Source organism: Helianthus annuus, chromosome 12 (genome assembly GCF_002127325.2).
Source record: "Helianthus annuus cultivar XRQ/B chromosome 12, HanXRQr2.0-SUNRISE, whole genome shotgun sequence".
Classification (NCBI taxonomy): domain Eukaryota; kingdom Viridiplantae; phylum Streptophyta; class Magnoliopsida; order Asterales; family Asteraceae; genus Helianthus; species Helianthus annuus.
In genome coordinates, this window is record NC_035444.2 from 29333686 (window position 1) to 29348667 (window position 14982).

A 14982-nucleotide genomic window follows, 5' to 3' on the forward strand; every position below is an offset into this window, starting at 1 on the left:
TCCAAGGTGCTCTATTGATTTACATTCTTGTTTGGTTTCAATACAACACTTGTTGTATTCATCATTCCATTAGCTTCATCTTCATTCTTGATTCTTCTTAACTTTTTCATAGTATAAACACTTAATCAATAGGTGTTTTGGACTAAAACAATCAACCACTGTGATCCGGATTGATATTGGGATTTACACTTATTTTTGTTGTCATCTCTTGTTTTCAAAGATTTTTACCCATTCCCGGGTTTACCAACTATAGGGTTTCGCTCCCTTTCCGAGAGTTGCTTACGCCTTAACAACATGCTTTGTTTTCGAGGGTTTTAACATGCTTCTCTTAACAATTTGACAAGCATAATTTCTGAACTTTAATCCCCATACCAAGGGTTCATTTGCAACAAGTTAAGTGTGTCCGCTTAACAGCTTATGCTTTAATTATAACCAATCATCGAGTGATGAATCATTCACTTCGACATTTACAACTGACATTGTTTTGACCCGTTTGGATGTCGAATGGAGGCCACCATTTCAAGGACATACCAAACTCTACATCTAACCAATGTTTTGACCTGTTTTATTTGTCTAGGGTACTTCGTCACTTCCGTGACATAACGGGTTTTCCTCTTTTGCTAAATTCTAATATAACAAGCTAAAATAAATAAATAACATGATGTAACGAAACCATAGGTCGCGTACCTTTAGAGCAATCCTTTCAGTCGCGTATCGCCACTAGCTTGTCCGCTTGGCGTCCCGGTTTCCTTGCCTATATAGTTCAACCATAGATGTTTAGAACTCTTTTATAGCATATAACGCATGATTTTCAACAATAGTCAAATATACCTTTTTCAGTCAGGTTTTTAACATTTATCATTCTCTTAGGCATTATACCAAACACCTAATGAGCATGACTTCATTCAAATATAAATTCAAGTCCTCAACTAATCCTTTAGCCAAGATTCAAGCATTCTTTCACAATTTCATGTCAATTTTCATAACAACAAAACAGAATTCACTCCATAGAGCCCAAATACACTAGGTTAATAATGATAATCCTAGTGTTTAGCATAATTCTACAAAACCCACTTAACACATAAGTGTAGGATCATGAATTCACCATCATATGCATCAATTCAACAAGTAAATGGCTAGGGTTTAATCCTAGACACAATTTCATTCTCAATTTCATCTAAACAATGATCATGTAAACTCGAATTCAGGTTTCATGAATTTATCCAGAATTTAAGATGGAACCAAATATCAAAATTTCACATACCTTACGATCCCTTCGTCGAGGTGATCACTAATCTATATTTAGATTTTGATTTTGACTTGATTTAGGCCTCCAATTTGTGAGTTTTTTTTTTTTTTTTTTGAGAATTAGGGTTTGAAGAGGAACCGCTGGTCACCCCTTTCTTCTGTTCGATCCAGACACACACTCATGTGTGTGTTTGGTGTGTTATTTACTACTTAAACATTCAAGTTTCAAGTTTTACAAATTTGGCCCCTTAACTTTTGTTTAACTTATAATTTAGGTGTTTTAACCTTATTATATGTCACCTCAAGACTCGTAACTAACTGAGTTATCGATTCCTAGTTAGCTTGTTCTCGTTCAATTAATACTTTATAAATCTGATTTAAAGTTTTATAAATTTCGGGGTGTTACAATAATTCATAATTTTATACTAAAATACTTTTTATATGTATTAAATTAGTAAGATTACCGCGCTACGCGACGGTGTTTCGGTCGATATCTATTTTGGTTTAGTATTGCAACCGAAAAAATATGCTCAAAACGTATATTAACATTAATTTAAACAGACTCGTACATAAATATAAACACGTAAAACTCGATTACAAAGTCTTTTGAAAATTAAAGGATTGTGAGTGTCAATACTAAAAGTTGAAGGATAAAAGTATAAAAAACAAAAAAACAAAAGCACAAAAGAAAAAAAAAATCAAAATAAAAAATAAAAACACTATTCATAGTATTTCCTATTTGTATTATAGTTAATTAATATGTTAAACAATTTGTGTGTTATATTTTTCATATTTTTTCTATTTAGAATAATAATAGTTTTATCTATTTTTATAAAATTTATTTATTAATTGTAATATATATGGATATGCCATGGTTTTACTCGAGTTTTATTTAGCACGTAATGAGTATATACTGTCACATACAAATAATATAATATTTTAACCCAATAGTTTTTATTTCCTCTTGAATATGCTACAATGGTTTTCAAAAAATCAAATTAACCCTTACACTATAAATAATATAATTCTTTAACCTAACAGTTTTCATTTCCTTTTGTAACTTTCGTCCATTACTTTATTTTTTTACAAAAACTAAGTACACAATTAACTTCTTTTTTTTATTACGGCCCAACCCGATACCCAATGAAGAGTTTATTATTTTTTTAATAAAAAATAAATATGTTTCCATTTAAATTTTATGAAAAATCAGGTTGTCCCCCGCCACAATAATAAATAATATTAAAACACAACTTCCTGGTCAGCGAACCCTACCGGCCATAACCATGAGTGGCCGTGGTAGTGGTTGTTGGAGGTTAGTAACCTCCGGTGTGTCGAATCGCAACACCACGTCATAGGTTCCGCATCACCTTTTTTATTTCTATTTGTTATATTTTATTTCGTTTTTTTATTGTTTTACACATTTATATTTTGTATCATTCGTCTTTACTATTTGGCTTGTACGTGGATTTCCCGCTGCAACACACGACGGGGAGATTCTAGTTATTATTTTTTTTTTTGAATGGCAAACGAAATTTTTATTCAACCAACAAAACAGACCCTAAAGCAAGGCGCTAAGGAAGCCACAATACAAAGGAAATTAGAAAGGAAAGAGAAGCATAACTGGAACAAAGAACAGTACAATAGTTTTAGCTAACTTCACCAAGACAAATATCTCAAATCCTCCCAAGAATTCACCTATACCTTCGATCATTGTTTCATCCACTTGTAAGAGCAATCTTTTATATCTTCAACTAATTTGTGAGCCGAACCACTTATTCCCTTAAATACTTTTGTGTTCCGGTTTTGCCATATGCTCCAGGCCGTTAATAGGAAAACCGCATGCATTGCCTTTTTCTTTTCTTTTGACCATGGAAGATCATTTACCATACACAATAAACCTTTAAGAGTATCTGCCTTTACATTTGAAGGAATTTTTACCCAACTGCACATTTGAGTCCACACCAGGTCAGCAAGGCAACATGTTCTAAGAACGTGTTTTGGCGTCTCGTCTGAGAATCCAAAAACTTTGCATACCACTGATGGGATCGCCACACCTCTCGACCTTAAATGGGTAGTTGTTGGTATCTTTCCTTCCACTGCCTTCCATACAAACATATTGCATCTCTGCAATACCCAGTTGTTCCAAAAAAAGACACACGCTGGAGCGTGCAAATTTAATTGGTTAGTAAGTAATTGTCTAACACTTTTCAGTTTTCACCGAAAAGCCTGGTCTGTCTTCATCTTTCCAGAGCCACTTGTCGCCTTGTTCTGTTAGGTGTTGTTCCATCAACAAATCTTTTAGTCCCGTCATCTGTTGCTTCTCCGGGTCGGTGCTAGGAGCCCGCGACCAAGCCCAGTCCCATAGTCTTCCACCGTTTTGTAATCGATAACAATCTTTTACTTTCACTCTTTTTTCTTTAGCTAGTCGATAAACCAATGGAAACTTGTCCCGTAACGATTCATCCCTTATCCACATATCTACCCAAAACATTGTCTTGTCACCTACACCTACTTTACTTATCAGACATTTTTTAACTTCCACACCTTGCTTGTTGAATTCTTTTCCCACTTCAGCAATTGTCTTCCAAATGCCTGAAAATTATTTCTTAACTGGTATCATAGAGATCATCTTTTTATTACAATGTATTGCTTCAATAACTTGTACCCATAACTAGTGTGGTTTCATTTTGAGCCTCCACCACCATTTAATGAGTAAAGCTCGATTTAGATCCCTTATACTCCCTACCCCAAGTCCTCCAAACTTTTTTGATGCTACTATTTATTTCCCATTTGACCCATCTCATCTTCTTGTGTGAATTGCATCCACCCCATAGAAATTTTCTTCGAATCCTATCTAGTACCTTTATGACGACGATTGGGCACTTACACAATTACAGGTAGTAGTTTGGTAAACTACCTAACACGGATTTGACAAGAACCACACGCCCACAAAAGATAGGAGCCCAACCTTCCAGTTTCATAATCTCTTATTGAACACATCTATTACTTCTTTCCAATTGACGAGACGGTTCATGTTCACCCCCACTTTAAGCCCTAAGTACGTAAATGGAAATTTTCCTGCTTTGCAATTGAAAACGGTAGCCAAAGTACACACCTCTTCCTCATCCACCCCACCCCATATAATTGGCTCTTCCTAGGATTTACTTTTAAGCCGGAAACGAGGTAATAGCATCTTAAAATTCTTTTTAAATTTCTCAAATTTCTCTCTTCCCATTCACCAACAATGATTGAGTCGTCCGCAAAAAGCATATGGGTTAAGCACGGTCCATCCCCTGGTAATTTTACGCCCGAAAATAAACCCGATATTTTTGCCTTCGTCATCATGACATGTAAGGCCTCCATAGCGATAATAAATAAGAATGGGGATAGTGGATCCCCTGGTCGCAAGCCCCTTTTGTATTGAAACTCACCAGTCGGTGCCCAGTTTACTAGTACTGAACCCTGACCCGCAAAAAGAATACCCATTACCCAGTTCTTCCATTTAGGAGGAAAACCCGTATGAGTTAAAATGGATATTAAGAATTTCCAATTTAACGTATCATGGGCTTTTTCAATATCCGCTTTGAACACAAAAATATTCCTTTTAACCCTTTTTTCCCACCCTACCACTTCGTTTATTACCAAAGGCCCATCGAGTATATTTCTCCCTAATATAAAAGCTGCTTGTGTAACACCTCGTAAAATCGTGTCCAATAATGTATTGACACGTGTCTCTATTCCTAATTATGCCTAATGTTGACTAGGAGGGACTATTTTTGCCAAACAAAGAAAGTATGAATGTGGAGGGACTAAAAGTGTCAACATGCATAAACTATGCCTCTGTGTGACCCTTTACGGTGTTCGTATTCTCTATCGAGCTACTTGTTGGACGAACAATACCATTTGTGATTTTATTTTGAAGTTTGTTAATTGGAGGTTTAAAAGCGTCAACATGTTAAACTATACCTCTGAGTGACCTTTTTACAAACCAGGAACTTTTGATGCTCGATCATACCCCCGGGTGTGCCTAAGATTGGACTTGAGGGGTTAAATATGCCAAAATGAAAGATATATTAAAGTTTAAAGGGTTAAGGGGCTATTTGTGACAATTTTCAAAAGTTTGGTCTGGTGGTTCAGCACCGCGGGTCGCGGACGGGACATCCGTCCCTGGCGCGTGTCGCCTGGAGTGTCACTATACGTTTTCTTTGCTTGGGCACCACACATACAGCCAAAACTCACTTAATTCGATACTATGGGTTGTATACTGGTTTTAGACACGTTAGGGGACACTTGTTAACATCTCTTGTAGCCTCCTAACACCTGGAATCATCTCCTTAATCCTCAAGAACTATAAATAGGTGCTTGTGTTCATTGAGAAACTTGCACCATTTCTTGAATTCCATCTATCTCTCATTTATGGAGGTTCCTAAGCTTTGGGAAACTCCTAATCAAGTTCTTATCATCAGAGGATCACTAAGTAAGTGCTCATTTCTTTGCTTTGTCGTTTATTAGGCTTTTAAAGTCGAAAGTCAAGCATTTTTTATAAATGTTTTGACTTTCGGTTTAGACCTTAATGATCCAGCCATTGTTCGCAACGAACATGGCTACGTGATCGTAATTAGGTAGGTGTTAATCCCTCAAAATGGCACCTCCTGAAAATCAAGTTTGCTTGGTCAATTGACGGGTCAAAGTTATTAATATTAAAAAGTCAAACGGGTCAGTTTTTGAAATATTCATATTCTGAGTTTAGAGGTGTTCAAAAATACGTTCTAACACTTAAACAGCTTAGTAATAATTATTATAACATGTGTAAACATGTTCGGCTCGTCAATTCCAGTTTTAGGGTCGGTTCGCAACCGAAAGTCACGAAGTTTGACTTCTGCTTTGACTTTCGATTTTGACCCGGACTATATTAGTTTGCTACTGATTTAAGGTTCCATTATGATTGTTATATTATGTAGCATAACCCTCTGAGGTTATATTACATGATCATAATAGTAATCTGAGTTTTATGCAAGTTTCCGTTATTATGCCATACTTTGACTATTTTGCCTTTTTTATTAAAAATAAGGTTTTAATCACTAATAAACTTTCAAATGATTTATATACTGATATGTTAACATGTTTATCATATTTTGATATTATTAATCTGATCATAAACTGAGTTTTCGTATAATATCGTAAATTATGTTTTAAAGTGACCAAAATGCCCTTACGACACATAAAATGGTTTTAAACATAGTTTCTTATACCAAACTCATTACCTACAGATATAATATCATAATTAGAATTATTTGGGATATCAAGTCAGTTTATAATCTGAGTTTAAGTACAAGTTCTTGTATTATGTTCTTAAATGACGAACATGCCCTTATGACACTTAAAATGGTTTTAATCATGATTTTCATACAAAACCTTTTTACCTACTGATATGTTATGTTAAGTAACATATTTTTAAAATATAAACCTGGTCATAACTTCTGTTTTGACATAAGATTGCAAATATCGTCATTTAACGACTTAAACGCCCTTTTGGCGCATAATAAGGTTTTAAACCACATTTATCAACCAAGACTTCTTACCTACTGATTTTATAACTTATTTAAAATATTTTTACAGTAGGAACATGTTATAAACTCAGATTCCCAAATAAGCTTTCAAACTATGTGTGAAATGACCAAAATGCCCCTACGGTACATAGTTTGGTCTTAGACTATAAAACACACATATGTTTGATATCCTACTGATATTTGAATCACAAATAAAGAATTTTCCAGAATGATTATGATCATAACATTAGATTATATGCAAGTTCCTTATATACGTCACAGAATGACCAAAACGCCTTTATGAGGCATAATTTGATTTTAAAACCTTAACGAGCATACAAGTTGGCATCCTACTGATATTAGAACTTGTTTAAATTATATTGGCATATAGGACTTGTTCATAGCTCATCCGGTTACCCGTTATCGCTTATACGCATACAGTTAAGCTCATGTAACTTTACATGAGTTTATCGAAACGGGTTTAACCTTATCATTTGTATCTCAATTTCCAGAATGTTGATAGTTTACCCATATTATACAACTCTTAGTACTTGTTGGGTTTAAACTACATTCTATTCCGGTCATCGCTTAATCAAGTGTATCGTACCATTTTTAATACTTTAAGCTAGCCGGTCTAAGTTTGTGACTTAAATAAGACCCATTAGCATTCTAATTGGTTTTATACCATCATTCCAGACTGGAGCCTTTTAGTAGATTATTACCTACACTTATTTACTTTAATACGACTGAGTTACTATAAACCTTGCATTTGTATCAAGTATTAGCTCAGGTAAATACTCTTAATATATTTTCCCTATAGGGGCTTGGGATATGGTAAATTATTACAGCTTGGTCGGGTATGGGATCATATACCGGATTGTGGCTACAAAATATTCATAACCCGTTTTAATACGTTTTGTCTAATAACTTAAACATTGGGGGTTAACGTGATCGTTTCCTGGATATCCACGACTCATTAAATTAATAATGGCCACGACTGAGCTCGGGGTGTAGGCATACAACCGTCCGATGCTCATGCGTGTATAAAAATGTTTTCTTACCCGTTCATCAGGGATACCCCTTTGTAGGTTTAAGTGGGTGTCGGTTAATCATGTCTCGGTGTTTAGTACTAGGCCCCATATGTATTGACAGACATGTTAAACTGTATACACGATCATTTTGAATTGTCCCAAGTTATTTATAAAAACATGTGCCTTGTGCACTTAAATCAATTTTGAAAATGTTTTCAAAATGTGTCGGTTGATTGTATTTACCAATGAAAACTAACGTATTTTTCAAAAGATTAAGCTACAGGTACCAACACGTAAATAGGCTGGAAGCTGCTCGGTAATGCTAGAAGAGGAATTTGCAACTCCTTTTGCATAAGCCTATTAGTCTGTTGAACTCGCCTTTGTAAATTTGTTTGATCCGCCTTTGGATTTCATTACAAACAAGTATGTATATTTACTTTTGAACTTTGGACACTTAGGTTTGTAATAATATAATTTTACTCCAAAACTTCCGATGTGCTATTCTGTGTATAATTGACTATGACGATACCAATCTTACGTCACGATACTCCCCACCGGGTTTGTGGTTGGAAGTTTGGGGTGTGACAGCTTGGGAGCTAGAAATCACATAATTTAAGGGTGATGTGTGTGAGGTAGCATCATGAAGAAGCTCTAAATGGAAAACATGCCCCACCAATATATATATATATATATATACATATATATATATATATATAGGATTAGGTTCATTTGTGAACAACTTATTGAGAGTGAACTGAGTGAACTAACCTTGGCCCTTGGTATTTGTTAGATTAAAAGGTAAGATTGACATTAGCCAAGCACTTTAATTAAAATCCCTTAATTTTTTCTTCTCTTAACTCTCTCTCTCTCTCTCTCTCTCTCTCTCACATTTTTGATTATTTCTCCACTATTTTAATTATAAGAGATTGAAGGGCTAATGTTTTTTTTAAATAAACTCTTGTGTTCTTTTTAAAATGAAATATTAAACCTAATTAAATTATGTTTTTTTAACATATGTGTATACATGTCAATATATACAAGACATACACTTTGAAGGACAATGCCTTAACTTGGTGGAATGCCCAAATCCAAATGTTAGGAATCGAAATGGCCAACACTACTACTTGGGATGAATTCAAAGAGGTGATGAGGGAGGAGTATTGTCCTCGTGACCAAGTGCAGAAGCTGGAGAACGAATACTACAATCTGAAAATGGTGGGATCGGAGATCGAGGCTTATACGAAAAAGATCTCATGAACTTACGAACATGTGCCCAAACTTATGAACCCACCACATAGAAGGATCAAACTGTACATCAAAGGGTTAGCGCCACAAATCAAGGGTATGGTTACTACGGCAAATCTTAATAACTTAACACGGATCATCCGTCTAGCCTACAAGATTACCGATCAGGAAGTCGAACGTGGTTCATTACCAGCGCGCGGTGCTGCGACTACCCCTGCTATTGATAACAAACGTAAAGGGAACGATTCGGATGAGGCGTCCAACTCAAATCAGCAACAGAAGAGAGAGCTGATAACAACACTAATCGCAAGTTCAACCAGTCTTGCCCTGCCAACCAAAACCAGAACCAAGGCTCTTACACGGGTAAGCAACTGAAGTGCAATAAGTGCAACTACCACCACTACGGTTAGTGCTCTTGAATTTGTCAAAGGTGTGACAAGGTGGGTCACATGGCAAAAGACTGCAGAGCTCTGTTCCCAAAACAACAACAGCAGTAACAACAACAACCGCAACAGCAATATCAGAGACAACAACCGCAACAAAGCCAGGGTAATCGGAAAGGAAGCTACCAATGTGGAAATGAGGGCCATTTCAAGAAGGATTGCCCACAATTGAATCAGAACGCCAACAATAACAATGGGAACAACAACAACAACGGGAATAATGGTGGAGATGGTGCTCGTGGGAGAGCATTTACCATTGGCGTTGATGATGCTAGGAACGATGGCAATGTCGTGACTGGTACGTTTTATGTGAACAATCTTTTCGCCTCTGTATTATTCGACTCTGGTGCCGACTGGAGTTACATGTCTTTGAGATTCAATAGACTGTTAGGATCAACTCCGACACCTCTCGAAACCAAACACGTTGTAGAATTGGCTGATGGTAAGTCAATTGAAGCATCTCATGTTCACGTAGGGTGCAAACTCGATCTTTTAGGCCAAATGTTTGACATTGACCTCCTTCCTGTCACTCTTGGTAGCTTTGACGTAGTCGTCGGTATAGACTAGTTGTCCATACACTGAGCAGAAATTCTCTGCAAAGAGAAAATTGTCCGTATTCCTCTCCCAAGTGGAGATTCCCTGTCTGTTCAGCGCCATCGAAGTGGTGCTACTGTTGGCATCGTTTCGGCTATGAAAGCCCAGAAGTGCTTACGGAAGGGTTATCCTGCTATTCTAGGGCTTGTTACTGATACCCAGTCTGAGGAAAAGAAGATCGAAGACATTCCAGTCATTTTTGACTTTTCCGATGTGTTTCCCGAAGAACTTCCAGGATTACCTCCACGCCGTCAAGTGGAATTTCATATTGAACTCATGCCAGGAGCACCTTCGATTGCTCGCGCCCTTTATCGTCTTACACCGGGAGAATTGCAAGAGCTGTCATATCAACTCCAAGAACTGTTGGATAGAAGTTTTATCCGAATAAGTTCTTCACCGAGGGGAGCCCCAGTCCTATTCGTGAAGAAGAAGGACGGGTCTTTCCGCATGTGTATCGACTATCGCAAACTCAACAAGGTGACGACCAAGAACCGTTATCCTCTTCCTCGCATTGATGATCTGTTTGACCAGCTGCAAGGGTCAAGCTTCTACTCAAAAATCGATTTAAGATCGGGCTATCATCATATGAGAATCCGAGAGGAAGATGTTCCCAAAACAGCTTTCCGAACACGGTACAATCGTTACGAGGTTTTGGTTATGCCATTCGGGTTAACCAACGCACCAACGGTTTTCATGGACCTCATGAACCGTGTGTGCAAACCGTATCTTGACGACTTTCTCATTGTGTTTATCGATGACATTCTGATCTATTCTAAGAACAAGGAGGACCACGAGCGGCACTTGCGTCTTATCTTGGAACTCCTGAGGAAGGGGCAGCTTTACGCAAAATTCTCCAAGTGTGATTTCTGGATTCGGGAAGTACACTTTCTTGGTCACGTAGTCAATGAATCGGGAATACACGTAGATCCAGCTAAGATCGCTTCCATCAAGAATTGGACGGCACCAAAGACTCCTTCTGAGGTGCGACCATTTCTTTGTCTCGCAGGGTACTATCACAGATTCATCAAGGGATTCTCGAAAATCGCTCAACCTCTAACCGTTTTAACTCATAAAGGAGTCACGTATTTGTGGGGAGCGAAACAGGAAAGTGCCTTTCAACTCTTGAAACAAAAACTCTGCAGTGTACCAATATTGTCCTTACCCGATGGTATGGATTATTTCGTGGTGTATTGTGATACTTCTATTCAGGGTCTCGGTTGTGTGTTGATGTAACGCGAGAAAGTGATAGCCTATGCTTCTCGACAGTTGAAGGTTCACGAGAAGAACTACACGACTCATGACTTGGAGTTGGGAGCCGTGGTCTTTGCACTTAAAATCTGGAGGCATTATTTATACGGTACTAAATGCACTATTTATACCAATCACAAGAGCCTTCAGCATATCTTTGATCAGAAAGAGTTGAACATGCGACATCGTCATTGGGTGGAACTCTTAAGCGATTACGACTGTGCCATTAAGTATCATCCAGGCAAAGCCAATGTTGTGGCTGATGCCCTTAGTCGAAAGGAAACTAAACCTAAACGTGTTCGAGCCTTACAACTTACTATCCATTCTAACCTTCCTGACCAGATTCGTTCTGCCCAAACTGAAGCGTTGAAGGACGAGAACCTTCAAGCCGAATCTATGCGGGGCATGGAGAAACAACTTGTAACAAAATCTGACGGTATTCGCTATTTCATGGAGCGAATATGGGTTCCTTTACGCGGTAACCTTAGAGAGCTTGTGATGGATGAAGCACACAAGCTCGATATCTGTTCATCCGGGTTCTGATAAGATGTATCAGGATCTAAAAGTCTTGTACTGGTGGCCAAGCATGAAAGCCAACATAGCGACGTATGTGAGCAAATGTTTGACTTATATGAAAGTCAAGATAGAATACCAAAAACCGTTGGGGGTTCTTTAGCAACCGGAAATACCCATGTGGAAATGGGAACAGATTGCCATAGATTTTATCACCGGCTTACCAAGAATTCAAAGCGGAAACGATACCATTTGGGTGATCGTTGACCGTTTGACAAAATCTGCAAACTTCCTTGCGATCAAGGAAACTGACAAGTTTTCGCAACTTGCTGGTGTTTACTTAAAGGAAGTAGTTTCTAGGCACGGGGTGCCGACCTCTATCATCTCTGATCACGATCCGCGTTTTATGTCCGATTTGTGGCAGGCGATGCACAAATCATTCGGCTCACGCCTAGACATGAGCACTACTTATCACCCTCAGATGGATGGACAAAGTGAACGAACCATCCAGACACTCGAAGACATGCTGCGAGCATGTGTGATAGATTTTCGTAAAGGTTGAGAAAGACATTTACCTTTGGTAGAGTTTTCCTACAACAACAGTTACCATTCTAGTATTTAGACAGATCCGTTCGAAGCATTATACGGACAGAAATGCCGATCTCCTCTTTGTTGGGCTGAGGTGGGTGACAGCTAAATCATGGGTCCAGAACTCGTACTCGAAACTTCTGAGAAGATTGTTCTAATCAGAAATCATATGGCGACAGCACGTGATCGTCAGAAAAGCTACACCGACAGGCGCAGAAAACCCTTGAGTTCACCGTGGGCGATCGTGTTCTGTTGAAAGTCTCACCTTGGAAAGGTGTGGTACACTTCGTGTTACGTTAGACCATTCAAAATTCTAGAAAGAATAGGTAAGGTGGCGTACAGACTCGAGTTGCCTGCTGAACTCAACAATGTTCATGATGTTTTTCACTTCTCTAATCTGAATAAGTGTTTGTCCGATGAAACACTTGTGGTTCTTTTAAAAGAGCTGAAGATCGATTACAAGCTGCAGTTTGTTGAGGAGCCCGTCAAAATAATGGACCGGGAAGTTAAAGTCTGTAAAAAAGTCAAATCCCAATCGTGATAGTTCGTTGAAAATCAAGACGTGGACCAGAGTTCACATGGGAACGCCAGGATCAGATGAAGCTCAAGTATCCTCACTTATTCAAAACTGTCGAAGCTAACCCTGATGCAACTGGCGAACTTCGGGATGAAATTCCCTTTCAAGTTGGGGATGATGTGGCACCCGAGAAAAATCCACAGTCATCTTGATCTACCACTTCACTCCTCTAAGACTACTTACCAAATTTTGAGACGAAATTTCTTTCAAGTTGGGGATGATGTGACAACCCGTACTTTCAAGGTTAGCATCGTGTAATCCCGTGACCTTTTAACATGATCAGTTTTACGTTATAAATATGTGTACACTTGGTTTATTGTAATGTGGTGATTAGTGAGCATGTTGAATGATAAATGTTAGTATAAAAATTAATTGCTATAAAAATCGAGAAGCACACATTGTCGGGTCGCACACCCTTTCATGTCCGCACACTCCCTCACCCTTGTGTCTTTTAATCTCGGCCACACACCTTGTCAAGCCCAAACCGTCCAAAGCCCAACCCTTGTGAGGATGCACATACATGTGGGGTACGTAGTATGTGTTTGTGAATTAGAAAATGATAACCAAACCCTAGTTCTCCTAATCTTCGACGGCAGACTCTTTCCTCTCGAAGCTCCCTCTTTGTCTCCAACACCCTCTCTAGCATCTCATAATCGGGTTAGTGTACATTCCTTGTAATGATCGAATTCCTTTGATTACTTGTGAATGTGTTCCTATTTGATTGGTTTGTATGGACAACTATGAGATGTTGTTGATGAACCAGAATTGTTAGAAAGTTAGTTTTGATCGTATGGATTATGTACAATAATTGATGTGTATGGGAAATTGTAACGATGATGAACGGTTAGGTGATACGAAAGTCTTGTATGATTTGCATCGGTGATCTAGGATTTTGTTAGTAATCAGATTTAGAGGTTATTCATGACTAAATATATGATTGGATCGTATGAATGATATTGATAACTAGAGTGGTACGAACATTAGGGTTGGATGATTAGATGTTGATGAAATATGAACAATGTGAATTCATGATTTAGTGATGATGTGTATTCATTGAAGTAATTGTGTTAATTGATCTGATTTGAATGGTGGATGTGATGTTAATTTCTATTACGGATTAAATATTGATTAGAGTCTATGTGAATCATGGAACATGTTGTTAATTGTGTTGTTAGGGATGTAACGGCTGCAAATTAGGGTTAGTATGAGTCTATGGAAAGTTGTTTGGATCTTGTGAGACATGAATGGGTAACTGTCTGACCGTGATTTAAGGCAATGTGTAACTGAACATTGAAACCGCACACTTAGGGGACTTGGGGTGGAGCATGTTCCCCCGTGATGGAAATTTTTCACTCGTGGAAAACAAAACACCACCGCCACCTCCATTTTCACACTCCCATTTTTATAGCGCGTGCTATTTTTAACGCGTGATGGGTATTGGGTGATGAGGTAAATTGTTGGATATGGTACAAGAAATTTGGTGCTTTACCAACACAAAGTATGTGTGGGAAAAAGCATATAGTTTGTTGGTAGTTTTCTTTACCTACACATAAATTAAGTGTAATGATGTATAGACTCGTGACTGTGGATATAGGCCATTACCCACACATAAGTTATGTGTAGGTATATAGCAAGCTATATCTACACATATATGTGTGGCTAAAAGGCATTTATATGTGTGGTTAAAAGTACAACAATTTGTTTAGAAGGCATTTGACGTGGCAGGTGACGTGGCATCTGACATGGCAAGTGATGTGGCATCCAACATGGTAGGTGACATGGCATCCGATGTGGCGGATGACGTGGCATGAATATATGTATAGGTAAAAGTAATCTTATATGTAGGTAAAAGTAATGTTATGTGTGGGTAAATGTTGAAGATGTGTTGGTATTGATATTAATATGTGTTGAAACAAATGTAAACTAAAAGGTGGTAAAATCATACA

The 14982-nt window shown here is 37.9% G+C and overlaps 1 protein-coding gene across 1 annotated transcript; it reads right to left on the minus strand.

Moving 5' to 3' along the window:
- Positions 1-2955: 2955 nt before the first annotated feature.
- LOC110889225 lies at positions 2956-3724 on the minus strand. Its single transcript, XM_022136731.1, has 2 exons — positions 3467-3724; positions 2956-3372 (listed from the first exon to the last, which is right to left on the minus strand). Exons 1-2 carry the CDS (start codon positions 3722-3724, stop codon positions 2956-2958), a joined length of 675 nt encoding a protein of 224 aa, XP_021992423.1.
- Positions 3725-14982: the final 11258 nt, after the last annotated feature.